Source organism: Sinocyclocheilus grahami, unplaced genomic scaffold (genome assembly GCF_001515645.1).
Source record: "Sinocyclocheilus grahami isolate Dianchi unplaced genomic scaffold, SAMN03320097.WGS_v1.1 scaffold279.1, whole genome shotgun sequence".
NCBI classification, from domain to species: Eukaryota; Metazoa; Chordata; class Actinopteri; order Cypriniformes; family Cyprinidae; genus Sinocyclocheilus; species Sinocyclocheilus grahami.
The window spans coordinates 134,488-155,128 of NW_015505458.1; the positions used below are offsets into that span (position 1 = coordinate 134,488).

Below are 20,641 nucleotides of genomic sequence, written 5' to 3' on the forward strand. Positions count from 1 at the left end.
GATAAAGGCAAAAAAAAAAAAGTCAAAAGACTAACAGACCCCTTGAATCACTACACTTAACTACATAATGTTTTGCCCCAGACGTTCTTATACTACAAAACCAAAGGCTGACTCTCTCAAAGCAGACTTTAGACACTGACTTCACTCAGCATCACTGAGGAAGGGGGGTCTCCTGAATCAGAACTTTGAGTAATCCAGAATTAGTGCATCATCATGTCTTAAATGGTACAAACGTCTACGGAACCTATGGCACACCTTGACTCGTATGACTGCGGGATCCCTCATACGTGTTTCGGCTGACATGCAGACGAACGACCCACACATGCCCTCGACTCAGCCTTTGATGATGTCACAACCCCAGCTGACTGTCTCACTAAGAATCTGTCCTTGGCCAATTAAACAGGAAGTTAGCCTTCTGGGCATTTCCTGGTGAATCTGCACACAACATGTGTTGCAGCAGTAAAGGGAAGCGTGGAATACTTTTTTACGAATAAGGAAACGGTTTAAAATTGGAAAGAAAAATTAAGTTCTCTGAAAATTACTACTGGCAATCTCCAGTTGACCAGAATTGGCTAACACTTTTATGAGGAACTGCTATGCCACTGGAAAATTCTCAAGTACTACTATAAAAATACAGTTTGACCATTTGAGTTGAATTTAGTCAACCAGCTATTGAAATATAATCATATTTTAGAGAGTTCTTAATACAGAAGTGTCTTACATTTAAAAACAGCAAGACAGTGAAAATTTACAAATGAATGAACTTAGTCACTCTTCACTTAATAACACTTGTCATGTCTGTCAAGCAAATCCCACTACGTGCTCCTTAAACCCTGCGGGGGGAAAGTTACTCTGACCTACAAATAGAACAATTAGAAAAATAAATAAAAAGGAAATGTAAAGAGAGGGAGTGAGCAAGGAAGAGGGGAGGGAGGGAGGGAAGTATAATTACTGTGTTTGAGAGAGGAGATGTAGTAGAAACAGACAGACAGGGGAGCAAGAGCCAGCGAGAGAGTCCAGCCCACTTCAACAAAACCATTCAACTCCTGCACAGTGAGCAGTCCCAGACCTCTTACGAGCACACTGCTTCCCTGGGGCACATCCAGAAGCCGACTCTCCATCCCATACAAACTTCCCAAGGACCTGGAGAGGGAGAAATCCACTGACAGAACTATTCCTGCTTTCCGACCAGCATCTCTTCTCGCAAACTTACCAGCAAGGATTACACTTTTCCTCACTTTTTTTCCCCTCTAGTAGTTTAGCTCTTACTTTTTTGTTCCTCTCAAATTTTTTGTCAGATTGAGCTCATCCACAGGCAGACAGACTTTACTGCCAGCTGTCGGCAACCGGACGGATTCTTGTCTTTCTTTGAAAGGAACTTTTGAAGTAAGTTTTTCATTTTCCAACGCGGTGCAGACACTCTCTAGCTCTCTTCAGCAACTGACACTTTTCATTTAAGGATGTCCCCTCTCCCTGTTCTGAGCGGGATCTTCCTGCTGCTCATCCAGACCTGCTCCCTCAGTGCCATGGTCACCAAAGGGAGCCTGGCAACGTCCGAACAGGCAGCCACGGACTGTCCCTCTTGTGCTCTGGCACGGCTTCGAAAAGGTGAGGGTGAGGACGAGGGAGCCCAGCAAGACGTGGTCGAGGCGGTGAAGAGACATATACTTAATATGCTGCACCTGCAAGAGCGCCCCAACATCACGCACCCGGTGCCTCGAGCTGCGCTCCTCAATGCCATTCGCAAGGTACACGTGGGACGGGTGGCCAAGGACGGCAGTGTCCTGATTGAGGATGAGGCCAGCAGCCGTCAGGACACCGAACAGGCGGAACAGACAGAGATCATCACGTTTGCTGAAGCTGGTGAGTCTAAATTTCTAACAAATGTCTAGAGGGTGATCTTAGTCCTTAAATACTTTAAAGTAAATCGGTCAGTCTTCCCTCGTGGGATGAAACCGGAGAGGTGGGTTTATTTCAACTTATTATCACCAGTCTGAAGAGTTCAGAGAAACCTGTTGCCACCGCACAAAGTCAGAGCAGTGAGAAATACGCTGCGGCAATTCACTCCCCCCTGTCGAGGGTCCTGCAAACCTCCTGCTGGGTTAGAGAATCAGTAATTATCTGCGAGGGCCCCCCAGGCTTCTAGCCATAAGCTCTGCACTGGAGCACTTCCCTGGGGACTGACAGCCTCCTATGTAGCCTCCTATGTAGCTTGTGACTGAAGAGGGTTGAGAGAGAGATAAAAAAAATCATAACGCATAGGAATAAAAAGGACTTCATATTATAGGAGGGAAAAGAAGGCTGTTCAGTTACTGCCTTTGTGTCGGGTTTCAAAGGCAGTTGAAAGAGCATTGTCGGCTGCAGTGAGAGCTGTTCAAAGGTGCTGTCAAGCCCATGATGTGAGGAGAGATTGGGTTCTTCTCTGAGTCATGCAGCTCAAACGGGTCATGAGAGACAGAGCCGCGGCGTGCTGCAGGAGCTCTCAACAGATGTGTCAGACCTAAAAAGCAGCAAACAGAGCAATTGGATTGCTTGCCTGAAAGATGAATGTTTCATGATTTTAGGGAGCAGAGACTGTAACACTGCGGCCTTGTGGATTATTTAAAATGACTTTATAGGTATAAAAATGTATTATACATTTTTAAAATGGAATAATAAGTATACAAGAGACGTGAGGTAAACTAGAGTAAGAAATAAATCCTTTAAGACAAGATGTCACATGAAATAATCCACTCGCTGGAACTCTTAAAATATACAACAATATGCAGGATTCCCCACACGTTTTTTTCCCCCACAACTTTTTTTCTTCCCTGACTCATTCATGACTACTGCAAAAGTATGTTTCAAAATCATTTTATAAAGACTGCATTCACAAAGAGCAATTAGATATTTTAGAGTGAAACACAACTAGAAAATTTACATTCATCACGGAAAGTTCTTTAAGAACTTTCTTACCACATCTGGAAATTTAAAATGCACTGATATTTCCAGGTTTTTCATGACCGTGAGAACCCTGTTTATGAGAACCATTCCCTGATAATCGTTTGGTGCCAGACTACAGCTTGTCACATTACAAAACAAATTCAGCTCATGCTTACGTGATGACAAAAACCTAGTTATGAGACACAGAATGAAATCTGTTAATCAAATCTATATCAAACCTTTATCACGTGGCCTGTTAGTGCAAGTATTTATTCTCTCAATGTCAGACACAGCTATTGGTTTTCAATGGGTATCTGATATATTGACTGGGGGGAGATGGACTGTCCCTTAGGCTGAATGAATAAATCAGGATTACAAGCTCATATTCAACTGCTCACATTGCAAAATGTCAAATTACTGACCAGTACTGGCACAAACCAAACACATGGACACATCATAGCTCAACTCAGCAATCAGACTTTTCAATATGTCTGGCTCCATCACTCATTTTGACATTTCAAACACACCAGAGGAACTAAAGAAACCCACATTAGTAAATATAATATTTACATCATAGTTCTCGCCATAAAAGCTAATTGAACTAAATACAAGGCTGTAAATAGACTGGAATACATTCTTTCTGGCGATAATTCAGCGTTTAAGTTCCTAAAACACGATTCATAATCAAATCTGACCAAACCAAAATGCACACGTCCTCTCCCCTTATGTTTACTTACGGGCTTTTGTTACAAATTAATGAGAATCGCAAGCGTAGAAAAGCATCCATCATCTCCTTCCGCCAAACCATCGCACTGGCACTGTTGTCTCACAGAAACCTCGCGATAATTATTTCTTACCCGAGCTTGTGGCTCGTGAGTTTTCTCGCTCGAATCGGTTTACGCAGGATTTGATTTTTGCTGCTTTATGTCTGCTCAAATTGTGGTTTTATACATTTTTAATAAATGAATAATAATAATAAAAACACTAGAACTGTCCATACATTAAATAATACATTATGATTAATCTCAAGATGTGCTGCAGAAGTACCTACTGAATTTAGCTAGCCTATAACAGTTTAAAGAAAACAACATTAGAATTATTTAGCCTATTAATAGTTCTGTTATTTCAATATAACAATTTTATAATCTAATTTTCACATTTTGCGGCTCTTGGTAGTTTACTGACGTTCCTAGTGGGTCCCATCCCACTGCTGGTGTACAAGCACCATTTAGACTGCATTGTGGCAACAGGTGATATTTTTTGGCTTTGGCATCACAAGCAGAGACATAGCTGTAATTAGATTGATTTTCTAAATACTGTAATGCATAGTTGTGCATGGTGTTTATTTCATACTGGTTTGATTTTAAAGACACATGTTGCTGCACTGCATCACTGTAATGTTGCGTTAAGTAGGTTGTTTAGACAACTGTAATTATATGTATGATGTAAGTCTCAGACTTCTGCATATACTTTCTGTCTGGAATCGTGTCCAATAATCTGCTCTCATAATTGCCACACATAAAGCTATGATATATATAAAGTAACAGCATTAAGTATTATTCATTAAACTGCTGAATGATCATAAACTGGAATAGTAATAATAAGCTAACATAAAATAGAATTAAAGTTGTTATTTCTTGGTAGTTTATAGTTCTCAGTTTTCTTTATACATTCTGCTGGTGTACAAGCACCATTTAGACTGCATTGTGGCAACAGGTGATATTTTTTGGCTTTGGCATCACAAGCAGAGACATAGCTGTAATTAGATTGATTTTCTAAATACTGTAATGCATAGTTGTGCATGGTGTTTATTTCATACTGGTTTGATTTTTAAGACACATGTTGCTGCACTGCATCACTGTAATGTTGCGTTAAGTAGGTTGTTTAGACAACTGTAATTATATGTATGATGTAAGTCTCAGACTTCTGCATATACTTTCTGTCTGGAATCGTGTCCAATAATCTGCTCTCATAATTGCCACACATAAAGCTATGATATATATAAAGTAACAGCATTAAGTATTATTCATTAAACTGCTGAATGATCATAAACTGGAATAGTAATAATAAGCTAACATAAAATAGAATTAAAGTTGTTATTTCTTGGTAGTTTATAGTTCTCAGTTTTCTTTATACATGACTGTTGTCCTCTTAAATTATGTGCTGATTAGGTTCAGAAATCACCTTGATGAAGATATCAGTTGGCAGATACAAGGACTGCAGAACCTGAGGCATACTGCACTTATTGTAGGACATATTAGTTTAAACCATTATCTCTAACATACAGCATTCTAGCTGAATGAGAGCTACATGGTAAGACTGATTACTCTCAATATGTGTAGCCTGAAGGCATGTGCAATCAGTGCTTGTGTATGTTAGCATGACTGAAAATCATGAATAACTTTAGTCTACAGATTTTCAGGCAGTAGCAAAGAAATAACAGCATTTTTAAAAACAATATCTATGCATATCTAAAGATGTCACTGCCACTGCTAAATCACAAGAGTGCACCCAGAGATCATTCACAAAATTCGGCCACACTTTCTGCAAAAGTTTATTTTTCATCAGAAGTTGCAAGATGGATAGCCTTTGCTTCCAAATCAAAGAAAATGATTTAGCAAATGCAGAAACATAAATATCATGTACAATGTTCACTATTCTTTGTCACTGAATTCCATTGAAGCCATGTGCAGAATCTTCAGACAGAAGGCACGTTGATGATATCACTGTGGATGCAATGAATGCATGTGGGCATTCAGTGTTTGGCCTTTCTGATGTCATTCAGGCGTGCAGGTTGCATATGCAAAGCTTGACATGTTCTGAAACAATGACTCAATATTTACTTATTTTCCTCGTTTTGATCTCCTCCCACTTGCAAAGTAATTTATCACAAGGAAAGCCTTCGATCATTCCCTCCAGTAATGGTTACAGCAAAGGAAAGAAGATGTCCCCATTGTTCATGTGCAAGCAGTTATTTTTGCTAGATCAAATACTGATTTATTTGCAGAAAAGATAAGCTGACTTTCTTAAAGATACATGTCCTTTTCTTAAACAATATAAAGAATTGCTTTTTTGTAAGCAATGGAAATAAATAGACTAATTCCCGAAGTATCTTTGTCTCATGTTGGGGCTACACTGCCAGCTTGCCAAACCTTACATATTACAAAGCCGCAAAGTATCTCCTTTAAACACAATCCAGATTCGACGACCACATTAGAAAGCCTTCTTGTTAGCGAGGATCCCTTAGCATTAGTGTGGTCAAATAGGTTTCTCAGGTTGCAGGATACTTCACTGCTCATGACATTTTGTAATATGCTACTTAAAGCTTCTTGTACTGAAGTAAGGATGCTGCAGCATCATGCCAATTATGCTCATTTATTACTTTGACAGCTGATGCATCATCCAAACCTGTTCATGAGAGTGGGTTATTACTTGCAGATGTGGGCTTGGTAGAAGAGTAGCGAGCATCTCAAACCTACATCCAACCTTGAATCCTGAAAAATCAATCAGTTAAACAAGTAAAATATGAATCGCAACTACCTATATAGACTGTCCACCATGTGTTATTAAGCCGCAGTCTTGAAAGCGGCCATCCTTCAGTTATGCAGCATGGCCTTGTGCCATGTTCTGTGGATTCTTACCAAAGGCTAGTAAGGAGTAGGCAGCAGTAACTCTCCTCGTTACCCTCCTGGTTCCCTGGGAGCTGCGCTGGCCTGCAGGGGCTGGCTGAAGCTGGTGATTCTTTGCTGCTGGATGGGATGCCTGACTTAGATGGAAGCAGTAAATCAGGCCCACTGTTGGTGCCTGAAATGCCTGTGGGTGATGAGGACCAGATAAAGAGGGAACAGGGCCGTTTGGAAAGGAACATAACAAGCATGCTTGGCCTTTACGGCACAAGGTGTGGTATCGTGAAACGGCTCGCCGGTGTTAGTGACACTCGTCTGAGAATGTATACAAGACTCCACAGTGTTATGATTGGGAAATAAGCTTTAATTGCACTTTTTGTTTGTTTGTTTCTCATGCTGGGATGTAGGAAAGGCCATGAATGCTGTTGCAGCAACATGCTGTACACTGAAAGGAATTTTAGTGGTTTTCTGGTCTGTTCAGTGACATTGTAATGTCAAAGGAAGTTTTATGATTGTAGTGTAGGTTTCTGTTGTATATTTTCTCTTTGAATACCTCGGCTGCATTTTTATTTAGTGTAGTATCTGATTTGGAACTGCTTTAAATGCATTATAGTAGCAAGCGATCGTTATCTAGATGATAACTGATTATTGGTTGAAATATATGAATATGAATATCACTTGATATTACTGCTCACAGTATGCTCTAGCGCAAGAGTTTAGTCTGTGAAATCCAGCCTCGCTGCTGACGGGACTGTGTTTGAAATATGTTTCATAACAGGTGAGGAACTCAAATCATTCACTCCCACACACCATTAAAAGAGTCATATTTCCACCCTCAGACTTTTATTTCTAATTTAATATCTTGTTAGGTCAAAAAAGAAAATTGGTCAAGACTCTAATTCCTGAAGAGATCCAGAAAGTGTTCTCATGTTAGCACCTAGCACTCTGTTGTATATTTTCTCTTTGAATACCTCGGCTGCATTTTTATTTAGTGTAGTATCTGATTTGGAACTGCTTTAAATGCATTATAGTAGCAAGCGATTGTTATCTAGATGATAACTGATTATTGGTTGAAATATATGAATATGAATATCACTTGATATTACTGCTCACAGTATGCTCTAGCGCAAGAGTTTAGTCTGTGAAATCCAGCCTCGCTGCTGACGGGACTGTGTTTGAAATATGTTTCATAACAGGTGAGGAACTCAAATCATTCACTCCCACACACCATTAAAAGAGTCATATTTCCACCCTCAGACTTTTATTTCTAATTTAATATCTTGTTAGGTCAAAAAAGAAAATTGGTCAAGACTCTAATTCCTGAAGAGATCCAGAAAGTGTTCTCATGTTAGCACCTAGCATCCTTCCCTTCTGGTGTTAAAAGTGAGTACTAGCCATTACCAAGTTGTCAGCAAGACCTAGAGAACATATATCAAGCTCTCTTGTGTTTTTTTGGGTGTATGAATGAATGCTTAGCTCCACTTGATCCATTAAGCACCTGTTCGCGCTATGCTCTTTGAACTAGCATGTGTGATCTGTGTGGAAAAACGGTTGCCTTTAATCAACATTGTCAACAAATTAGCCAAAGATAAATAGCGCATTATATAACAGTTAAACGGGAAGAGTACAAACAAACTCCATCCAGAGAGGCGTGTTTCAACAACCTTTCAGGTTGCGGACTTCTTTACTGCAAAAGCATTCTTTGAGCTTCAAGTACTGGGGCATTGCAAGCCATACAATATGACAGGAGGCCAACAAGGAGATGAAAGAAACTGATTCCCCCTAAGGTAAACCAGATAGAAAAGGGGATTATAGAACACATTAACTAAAGCCATGTTTAAAGAGGAGTGGACACCCCCCCGTCCCCCCCACAGACATACTTAAGTTCCCAGGTGATTCTATACTACAGCAACCCGCCCCTTTTGAAGACATGGAAAGGGGGAGGGGAGGAATGTGTAAATGTTATTCTCTATCTTTGTGTGCAGGACAGCTGTGCAAACTCTGCTCTTGCGGTTAAATTGGTGTTTATTGTTGAGGGATTACCGCATGGCTCTTTAGTCTTTCTCTTCAAATTTCAAAATTTCTCTTTGCTCTCCAGCAAATATATTCAGAGGCATGCAGAATTGCAAAGCTCCGGTGGTGATCTTTCTTCTTTGGGCCTGGGCCTCTGCTCTGGAGGGGCAGTTGAAGGGTTTGCCCAGCTTAGCAAATGCTAACGATACTTGATTCTTTCACTGGATGAAGATTAAAAGGGAAACAATGTGTTAGCCACTACTGGGAAAAAAAGCCCATTATTTTAGACTGCATTTGTGAAGCTCGCCTGTGTTTGGACAGATGGGTTTGGACTAGGGATCCTTAAATACGCTCTCGCACACATATACACTTGTAGCTTGATGCCATTGTTATTGCGTCGCAACCCTGTAAATATGTTGTGGTACGTGATAGATTAGCATTTGTGCAATATTTTTGTATATTGCTTAATACTTGTTGCAAGAGGCTCAGGACTCTTTGTGTATGTCAAACCTTCGACAAGGTGGTCAGTTTTACAAGAACTCAGCTGCAGTATAAGTAAGCAACAGTCACCGAGACCAGCCAGAAATAATGTCCCAACAAAGATTTAGTAGTTTAAAAACGGGTTGAGTCAGTAAATGGAGAGGATTTATTTAGAACTACCCAAATGATCCGTGAACTGAGATTTTCCAGTGGCCTTGCCTCTGTCTATAACACGGTGGGAATCAAAACCAGTCCAGAGAGAGACAGCTAGCCACATGCCACATCACTGCTTCCAGCTGCATGCTGTCATGGCCATTTTGTGTCACCCTCTGTTCAGCAAAACTTTGTTCCAGGCCAGCAGACTCTTAATTGCTCAGTTAACTACCAGGAGCGGTGATGAAGTTGGCTTAAAGTCTTGTTAAAACCCTCAATTATTTCAATACCAAGGTGGTGCAGGAAGAACCAAGTGGGAGGGATTGTTTGGTTGTGAGTGTGCGTGTAGGGAGAGCTGATTCACTGATTTGATGTGCAGGAAAAGGATGCATGACTAAATACATCTATGCCGTTTATTAATAGTCGTATGAAACAGAAGAAGATTATTTTGCGGAAACCTTGAAAAACTGGTCACTGTTGGCACAAAGCTAAAGTATTCCACCGATGCCACCACTCCCAGTATCAGCTCTGATGTGGCTGGCACACTGTCTCCAAAGTCAACCAGAGCCTCAGGCTAAAGGGAAATACGAGTACCATAACAAAAGATCAGCTCAATTGACTAATCTCTGATGTTTCGTTCTCTTCCTATCCCACAGGTGAAGCTCCAGGCTTTGTGAACTTTCTCATTTCCAAGGAAGGTGATGAGATGTCTCAAGTGGAGCAAGCCAACGTCTGGCTCTTTCTTCGACTGCCAAAGGGCAACCGCACCCGTGCTAATGTCATCATCCGTCTGCTCCTGCAGCAAAGTTCAGGGGAGAAGCTTCTGGCAGAGAAATCCGTGGACACGCGACGCAGCGGCTGGCATACATTTCCCATTTCGGCAAGTGTGCAGGCATTGTTGCAGCATGGGGGCAGCAGACTGAGTCTGCGCGTCTCCTGCCCGCTGTGTGCCGATGCCCGGGCCACACCGGTGCTCGTGACCCCAGGAGGCGGTGAACGTGAGCAATCCCACCGGCCGTTCCTCATGGCTGTGGTGCGACAGATGGATGATCTGTCCCAAAGGAGACGTCGCAAAAGAGGCCTGGAATGCGACGGCAAGGTACGCGTCTGCTGCAAACGCCAATTTTACGTAAACTTCAAGGACATCGGCTGGAACGACTGGATCATCGCTCCCTCGGGGTATCATGCCAACTACTGCGAGGGCGACTGTCCCAGCCACGTCGCCAGCATCACCGGCAACTCGCTGTCCTTCCACTCCACAGTCATCAACCACTACCGCATGAGAGGGTACAGTCCCTTCAACAACATCAAGTCCTGTTGCGTGCCGACTCGTCTGCGAGCCATGTCCATGCTCTACTACAATGAGGAGCAGAAAATCGTCAAAAAGGACATCCAGAACATGATTGTAGAAGAATGCGGCTGCTCGTAAGGCCGCTACGGGAAGAGGAAGGGTAGGAAGGGAGAGACAAGGTTGGATGGTAGGGGCAAGAACTGCAGTCCCAAAACGAATGAAAAAGAAGAGCTGTAGAGAGAGGAGAGGAGAGCTCCTCTATCTTTATCTCACTGCCTCAAGACAAACTCTCACGTAGACAGGCCTCTCTTTCTCTCGACCACTTGTGCGTGGTCATCTTAGAATCCAATGGGTATCTGTAACTCAGAGTAATCTCTGTGGCACTTTCAAAAGAGAAAAGAAATATAATATATTTTTTTTACAAAGCAGAGGGAGCAAGGTCAAAGAGTATTTATGCGGCCTACTTTGCAGCGCAGACATGCACTGCAGGAAGAGAGATAACGTAGATGAGGTGCCTGAAAAAGAAAATCTCAAAACTATGCAACTTGTCAAGTATTATGATCTATTTTTTTCATCAAGGTGTTGTTTTGTTTCTTAACTATTTACTTTTACAAACTAAAAAAAGTTAACGTTCGTTGACTTTTTATACCTTGTAAGTATGTTTTATGTATGTTATATGTTTGTTGTGCGTGTCCGTGTACAAAACGTGTGTGTATATACAGTGTGCCTACGGGAGTATTCGTGTACGTTTGTGTGCATGTCTGTTTGTGTGTGCTGCCGAGAGATACTTGAAAGAAGTTTGACGGGCTGCTGGAACCAAACATTTCTCTTTATTATTATTCTAATTATTCTGACTATTGTTAATAATGTTATTATTTTGTTTTGATTTCTGTAAAAAAAAATTTGTTATCTTAAAAATGAGACGTTAAAACGTTTACAGTTTTGCACTATATCAACATTTCGATCAGCGTAGCCACACATATAAATATGTTTATAGAGAAAGCACTTCAGAACAGACGTACCTACATAGCATGAGTCTTAACAAATGAGATTGTTAAAAATAAACAGGGAGGTTTGAGGGGAAGGCAGAGATGACTAACACTACATCAGAGGACCATGTATACACATGCATTTTACAAAATAGTGTTTTGGTTTTTTACTCAACACCAAAGAATTTAGGTTAGCGTTGCCTACCATATTAGGCTGTCTCCGAACAGTTGTTCAGAAGATACCAATATGTCTTTCAGAAGGTTGCTTTGTTCTCCCTACAAAAATGTCCAGGTTAGCAAACCGAAAGACCTTTAAAACAGTTTCTCAATGTCCCACAGCGGCTCACTCCTGTGTGTGCTTTTGCACTACTGCACAGTCCATGCACGACTGGCCATCTAAATGGTTAAAACAGCACTTAAACCAACCTTTTAAAGTTTGTTTTTAATTATGAATTGTTACAAAAGTGAATGTGCAGCATTGCTATTTAATGACTTAATTGGGAAATTAATAACTATTTAGATATTTGCAACTTTTCTCACCAAATATAAAAAGGATCTACAGTGATCCAAAAAAAAAAAAACACAAAAACAAACAAAAAATTGATTTTGTTTTGCAAATGTTAATATTTCCGCTTCCCAACATAAAATGTTTTACCACTGTGCAATGTAAAAAAAAATGAAGCAATTTGCGAAAAGAATAGAAAAGAAAAGAAAAGAAATGAAAAGAGAAGAAAAATTAACTTAAAAGAACTTTTGTGTTACATTTTGGACTAAGAAAAGTTTACTATTTTCAGTACTTTCCTGATGGAAATGCATTCAAAATGTAAAAAAAACACTATTCAAATGGAAAAGAAAGATACACATTCAGAAAAAAAATCTATAAAAAGAAAGACATGTTGTATATGTTTTTGTTAGTTTTTTGTTTGTTCGTTGTTATTAAAAAATAATTGACACTGAAATAAGTGGACTAAGAATAAAAAATATATTTTTATTCTGTATATATGGAAATCAAGATACCAATATGTTGCATTGCTTTGTTGTACAAATCAAAAATGTGCTTGTGGCTATTTTTTTTTAATCTAATTTATTCTACAGTATTTTGTCCTTTGCTTCACCATTAAAGTTAAAAGGTTGTACACTACAACATTAGAAAAGTGTTGGTTGTGATTTCTTGCACAAAACACACATACATATAAACACATTTAATTGCAAGACACATGAAATACTGGAGAAAAAAGTTATTAGAAATGTGCAAAGTAAAACAGTACTGACAAAACAGAAGCCCTACAATATTACAGGCACTGACAATCGGGGAACAATTTACAGGACCAAATATGTACACAGCAATAAAAAAGGGCCAATACCTTGTCCATTTAGAAAATAATCCCAACACCCACCTCAGAAACATCCCAAAACTACCCAAGAGAAGACTAGAGGAAAAAAGCATGACCGTATACATGGTAAATTATGATTATTGGGACAGAGAACCAGATGGCGTCTATATAAAGCATGTTGCATGCTGAGGTTTGAGTTAAATCATGGTGGTTTTGGAGGAGGTGGACCAGCCATCATGAACCATTACTGTCTTATGACACATAACCACAGTGTCACCCCAAGACGCATGCACAAACTCCAGACACTTCAGATGCATTTCACTCTACTAACATTAAAAAGGTACTAGTTTAGATGACATAAAATAGTTCCTGGTTAAAGTAGAGCTGTCTTAGGCTAATGACAGAGAGGAGCAAACGGATGGCAGTGATAATAATTCGGTAGCGAGCGATCAAAGAGCTTCACCGATGGCATGCAGGAGCTCAGAGTCTGCGGCCAGCAGCACAGAGTATGGTCATTCATTTAAAATGCACTTTTTTAAAATTGTGTTGCTTGGTAGGGTAAGCATTGGGGCATCGGTGGCAGTCCTGGCACACTTGGTGCCAGAGGCAAGAAATGACAGAAAAAAATGGTTAGATACTTTTGTACTTTTAAGGTTCAAATTACAGCTTCTAAATAGCATGAAAGGGAACCTGGGTTCAATTCCTAATTTTTTTTTTTTTTAAATAAGCAAGCAACAGCTGAACTTGACAGTGATTACTATGTAGCAGCTTTGACATTTTGTTCCACGAAAAAAGTCACAGTAATTTTAAATGTCACGTGTGCATACTGATGATGACAGAATTTCAAGTTTAAAGCAAATGATTTATGGATGTGCAACATAATTCGACTGAACACGTTTAGACATGTGAATGTGATTTCTTTCACAGTGTTTTAGACAAACATTTTGTTTGCTATTGTTGTTTTAACCTTCATGTTGTGTTCTGGTTGTATTTTGACCCAGAGAGGATTTTCTTTTCCCTGAAAATGTTAGTTAATCGCATTGGGCTAAAACGTACTGACTTTGCTCACACAGGGTTTTCACGTCACGATTTCTTGATTTTTTTATTAATTTTTTTGTTTGTTGCATGTGTGGTGGTGTTCCTGGTCAAAAATGAATGGCCTAAAAAGTAGCTCATAAATCTCTTGATGAACTTTATCCTCAGATCAATGAGGCCTACGATCAATCAGTTTCAAAAATAAATACAAACCCTGCCCTAATTGAAAGAAAACAAGTTTTAACCCAATATTTGGTGATAATATTGCATAACAAAGTTTATAAGTTATTTTTTTGTAGGCCGGTCATCACAAGGATGACTTTGTTCCACATTGTGTAAAGTAAAAGTATTACAAAACAAACTTCTTGATCAAACATTTACAAACAGTGCAAACCTTATATATAACCCAGCGCTGGGTTAAAAAGGGAAAAACCCAGCTATTGGGTTGTTTTGACCCAGCGGTTGGGTTCAAAACAACCCAACCGCTGGGTCAAAAATAAAACAATAGCTGGGTCAAAACAACCCAATAGCTGGATTTGTCCCTTTTTAACCCAGCGTTGGGTTATATTTAACATAAAATTTTTTAGAGTGTAGTCCTACTTCCTGCTCCACAAACTATAATATTATCTATCAAGGTAAATGTACTTAATGGTGCTATTTTCTAATTGCGCAGCAATACATTAAACTGTGTAAAATAAGCAAATATATAGAATAAAGAAATGAGGGAATTGTGAGGACTTGCACTTGTCTGTACACATTGTGTTGTACATAAATGAGTTGTGTTGTACATAAATGACTGGTGCATTTTGATTAGCTGAAGACAAAACAAAGCATCTAATAGACCTTAAAAGAAGCATTTGACTTTGTGTTATATCAAAGAGATAAGTGTAGTGTACGCAGGGCTTGAGAGGGAGGGAGAAACTAGTTGTGCAAGGTGTTGTCAAGCCCAAAACTAGATTAGGATATCATCTGAGTTCTGCAAACAGAAACACTGATTCCTACTCACATGGGACAATAGTGCTAATTGACTTTAATGGGAGAATGAGCCATTTTACAAACATTTGTAAACATTGCCACCCTTTTAAAGAACAAAACAATGAAATACTTCAATGCACACATATAGTATGCATGTGTGTGCACAAGAGACAGGAAAAAAAATAATTTTAAAGATACATTTTAGTTTCAGTTTACAGTGCTCTTACATGTACTTACAGTGTACTTATCTAAGGAAGTACTGGGTAATATGTGACCCTGGACCACAAAACTTGTCATAAGGGTCAATTTTTTTTTAATTCAGATGTATACATCATCTGAAAGTTGAATAAATAAGCTTTCCATTGATGTATGGTTTGTTAGGTTAGGACATTATTTGGCCGAGATACAACTATTTGAAAATCTGGAATCTGAGGGTGCAAAAAAATCTAAATATTGAGAAAATCATCTTTAAAGTTGTCCAAATGAAGTTCTTAGCAATGCATATTACTAATCAAAAATTAGGTTTGATGTATTTACGGTAGGAAATTTACAAAATAACTTCATGGAACATGATCTTTACTTAATATCCTAATGATTTTTGGTATAAAAGAAAAATTGATAATTTTGACCCTTACAATGTTTTTTTGGCTATTGCTACAAATATCCCCCAGCGACTTAACACTGCTTTTGTGCTCCAGGGTCACATATACGATAACTACTTAATGTTAGGTTTAGAGGTAGGTTCAGGGTTTGTGCCTAGATATTACCCAGTTAATAAGTAATATAGTATAAGTATAATAGTATGTAAATGTGGAACAGGACAGAAAGAAAAAAAAGTCAGAATTGCAAGTTAACTCAGCGATAAAAGTCAGCATTCTGAGTTTAACTCACAATTTTTTCTCAGAATTGTGAGTTTATATCTCATAATTCTGTTTATATCTTGCACTTTTTTTCTGAGAAATGTGAGAAACAAAGTCTGAATTGTGAGATAAAATGTCACAATCTTTTTTTTGTTTGTTTAATTCGGTGGCAGAAACGAGCTTCTGTACTTACTGTATGCTATAATTCAAAAATGACTATATTTGACTCATCATAGCTTTATTGACTAATCAGCATACACAACTGTACAATATGTACATATCCATTTACAATTCATAATAAATCTGTTCTTATTCAAACTCTGGTAAAATGAGAACACAGTGAAATACTATTGATCATCACTGTCCTGCAACCTCACGGAAAAGTCAAAGGTTAAAAGAAGATATGAAAGACATTTTGATATGGAGCACAATATAGTAAGCCAAGACTGGCCATGGCCTTGATCAAACATGACTGAGAACATACTGTTCTTTTATTTCAGAGAGGAAAACAAGCCAAGGCCAAAATGCTTAAATGAAGTTAACGTCTGGCTCAAATACCAGCGTTTTTATCCACGTAAGTGAAAGCATATCACTGATATGAGAGCTTGAAAGATCCTTTATGTTAATTCAAGATGACTCTTCTGCTGTCTAGAAATACAATACATATGACTTCATGAATGTAAATTCAGCGGAAACCAAAAGTCTGAGAACACACTGAATTCTGAGATATTTTTTTTTTGTTTAAAATTGGTAAATATTATAATTTTTTTTAAATATTACAACAACAAATAAAACTGCTAAATTGAATAATATTTACTAATTGTGCTTGACACAGGGTACAAAACTAAGCCAGATGTTGATGTGTAATTCACATAAGCTAAGACTAACCTTTCCAGTGGAAATTAGAAGAAAAACATTCATTATCAAAACAACAGGATCACTAGTGGTCCCCTCACTTGACATCCAAGATGTTTTCTCAGCCAGAAAATAAACAGCCGACAACACATTTGTCAAAGCACTTAACAGATCTTCAATCCAAAGCATCTAAGATATCAGCCTCCCCACAGTCTGAACTGGACCACAGTCAAATTCAACAGCACCGCAGAGCTTTTCATGTCTTCTTACGTTACTCCTGCAGAAGAAGAGACAGATGTGAAGAACACATTCCACTGATTCCAGCTCAGCTCACTCCTGACAGCATCGCTGTGATGATCCAGTCTGTCTACACTGATGGACTGGGGTTCAGAAACAGAAGGGGACTGAAAGCCATCACAAAAAATGCACGGCATACTTGCCTATGCAGTTGATATACACTATTTTAATCATTTTTTAAAATATATATTAAATATTATTTTATCTGTCCATATAAGAGGGTTAGTAAGATTTGTTTTTAAGGTTTTGAAAGAAGTCTATAATGTATGTCTTATTATTATAATATAAAATAACTGTTACCAATTGGAATATACAGTATTTGAAGGTGAATTTTCAGCATCATTACTGCAGTCTTCAGTGTCACATGATCCTTCAGAAATGCTCAAGAAACATTTCTTATTATTATCAGTGTTTGAAATAGTTGTACATTTTACAGAATTCTTTGATGAATAGAAAGTTCAAAAGAGCAGCCTTTATTTGAATAATTATAATCTTGTGTAACATTATAAATGTTTTACTGTTACTTTTGATCAATTTAATGCATCCTTGCCGAATAAAAGTATTACTTTCTTAAAAAAAAAAAAAAAAAACCTTGAACAGTCATACATGAATATACATACAGTGCCTTGCGAAAGTATTCATACCCCTTCATTTGTTCCACATTTTGTTATCTTATGTTCAACTGCTTTCTGTTACTTTTTCCCTACATCAGTCAATACACCACGATGACAAAGCAAAAAAAAAAAAAAACAGATTTGTGACAACTTTGCAGTATTAAGAACATTAAAAAATGAAAGTACTGACACTTGACATTTAGCTCAGGTGCATTCCAGTTTTAATGAATCATCTTTGATATGTTTCTACAATTCAATTGGAATTAACCTGTGGCAAATTAAATTGATCGGACATGATTTGGAAAGGCACTACTGTCTATATAAGGCCTGAAAAATGAATATCAGAGCAAAAACCAAGTCCTGAGGTCAAAGAACGGCTTGTAGAGCTCAGAGACAGAATTGTGTCAAGACAGAGATCTCCGAGACACAGAGTTCAGAAAAAAAAAATCTTCTGCATTGAATGTTCACAGAAGCATGTAGCCTCCATAATACTTAATGGAACACAGAGCAATTGATGGAGGAGAGTCTTGTTTAGAGTCGTGACCAAGAAGCTGATGGTCACTCTAGTTGAGCTCCATGATCATATATGGAGATGGGAGAAACTTAGAAGGACAAACGTAACTGCAACACTCCACCGATCTGGGCTTTATGGCAGAGTGGCCAGACTCAATCCTCTCCTCAGTGAAGACACATGAAAACCCACTTGAACCCATTTGAAACACAGCAAAATATAGAGATGGCCTTAATGGAAACCTAGTAAAGAGCATTCTGAACCTCAGACTGGGCAGAAGGTTCACTTTTCAACAGGGCAGTGACCCTAAGCATACCGCTAAGACAATGCAAGAGTGGCTTATGGACAACTGTGTGAATGTCCTTGAGCGGCCCAGCTAGAGCCTGGGCTTGGACCCAATCGAACATTTCTGGAGAAATCTGAAAATGGCTCTCCACTGATGGTCCCCATCCAACCCGACAGAGCTTGAGAGGATCTGCTGAGAAGAATGGCAGAAAATCCCCAACTGCAGATGTGCAAAGCTTGTAGGGTCAAATCCAGAAAGCCAAAAGCCAAACGTGTTTCAACTCAGTACTGAGTTACTTCTGCAATGTAATTATTTCCATGTATTCCTTTTTAACAAATGTTTTCTTTGTCATTATGCTGTATGAACTGTTGATTGATGTGGAGGAAAAAGTAATTTAGAGCAGTTTTAACGTAAGGCAGATGGAAACAGTGAATATATATAAACCAGCACTAACCAATATAAACCAGCTTAGACCAACATGGAAATAGATACTGGTCTAAGGTCATCAGCTGAATAACACTGATCAGATTTACTGTAACAATTCACACTGATAATACTAATACATCATATTATATCAGCACTGTAATGTGTTCTAATAATAGATAGATTTTGTCTGGTGAAAAATATAAAAGAGCCATCACTTCCTTTGACATCATTATCAACAAAGTATCGGCTTGTGTTCAGCTCTGTCTTTAGACATTATTGCCTTATCAGTTTGGACACCGGCCTCAGCCTTCAGAAAAATAACACTTTCTATTCATTGCTCGGAAGTGATGCTTTCACAGAAAACATTGATTTTGTGTGATACAGCCTGCAATTTTATGTTTCGTTGATGTGCGGGATCTGTTAACTTTATCTCAGCATTTTACTTGGAAAGCATAAAATATCAGACCTTCACTTAGCATTTCAGCACAATGTGGCAAAAGGGGAACAAAACTGATTCTGATAACAGTTCCAAAAGAATGTAACCACTCTGGGTTTTCACACTTTGTGCTCCACTTCCACTCTGCACTACCTGCACACTCTGGACTGGAAACCTGTGAATGCAGTGTGATAAAAGAATGAATGAACCTAAGTGCTGTGCTACTGTACTAAATATGACAATTTGGGAGCAGCAGAGATTAGCAGAATTCAACCATGTAAATTAGCAATGGTGACTTTGCTTGAGAACTGCATATCCTGTATATGTAATCAAATTGATTACATAATATGATAATAAAATTGTTACAGCAATCAGTTTAAGGTAGGTTAGGCAATTTTGGAGAGGCTAGCTTTGAAAGCATAAGATCTCATCCTCCCTGCATAATCACTCTCCAAATCGCATGAACGCGCTCAGGCAGACCAGAGGCTAACCAGCGACAAGATGAGAGACGGCGTTGGTGGAGGGTTGAATGCAATGCTGTCAGATTACCTCATGTCTCATTCACCGGTGAGAAAACATTACAGTACAAAGCCCATAATATCACAATAATAATCCAATAGTGTAATGGAACGCGCTGATGACATATCATGTCTGCGCAAACAGGGTTCGCAGAGGTTTGCAAATACATACTTTGACAGGCAGGTGGAACAGCCTATCGCAGCCCTCAGACCGAGGGACATGATTGAACGAACATGTTATGGTCCTATGCCTTCCACAGACGATATAAATACATTTAGACCACTTAACTTAGTGATTGCTGTCAGGATGTGAAGAGACTTCCAACCAGCATAACAAAAAATGTTTTTGAACCAAATCACCTATCCAGCCTTTAATCACATTCAGCAATGTTTGCTGGAAAAACTGTCCACATGAATTGTCCATCATTCAAACATTGCATTATTATGGCATATTAATAAATAATTGAATGGATTTTACAGTCCCTTATGTATTTCACATATTGGTCAAATGTCAAAATGTATTTATTCATTTAAGCAAGTTCAATTTAGCCATCATAATTATAAATTCCATTATAATTTTACCCACATGTGGGGTCTCATACAGTGTTTTCTCTAAATCACAAAAGCAAGTCTGTGTCTTCTTCCTTAGGAAGAAAGTTTGCTACGAAGGATGGACAATATTAATATGGCATCATGGACCCTTTTCACATTTCCACTGTTCACAGAAGCAGAAATCATAATAGAAGAGCACATTTCTATAGTGGTGAATGGGAGGCCGCAGCAAATATTATTTTTCTATTCCCATTTATTCCAAAACCAAAAAAAAATAAAAAATACACTACTGCATTTCCATGACTCTTCAAATGAGGAAAAATACTGAGAGCTCGATTACAGTGGTTAGAAGAGAGAAAGCTGTCAAAATTACATCATTCCCTCGGTAGCTGTATTAGCAACCTCATCAGCAGTGTTCACTAGTTTATATATACATATATATATATATATATATATATATATATATAT

General features: G+C 38.6%; 1 protein-coding gene across 1 annotated transcript; it reads left to right on the plus strand.

Moving 5' to 3' along the window:
• Positions 1-986: 986 nt before the first annotated feature.
• Positions 987-12,067, plus strand: LOC107600138 (inhibin beta A chain-like). Its single transcript, XM_016291940.1, has 2 exons — positions 987-1,863; positions 9,851-12,067. The coding sequence occupies exons 1-2, from the start codon at positions 1,461-1,463 to the stop codon at positions 10,621-10,623; spliced, it is 1,176 nt and encodes a 391-aa protein (XP_016147426.1). The 5' UTR covers positions 987-1,460; the 3' UTR covers positions 10,624-12,067.
• The last annotated feature ends 8,574 nt before the right edge of the window (positions 12,068-20,641 follow it).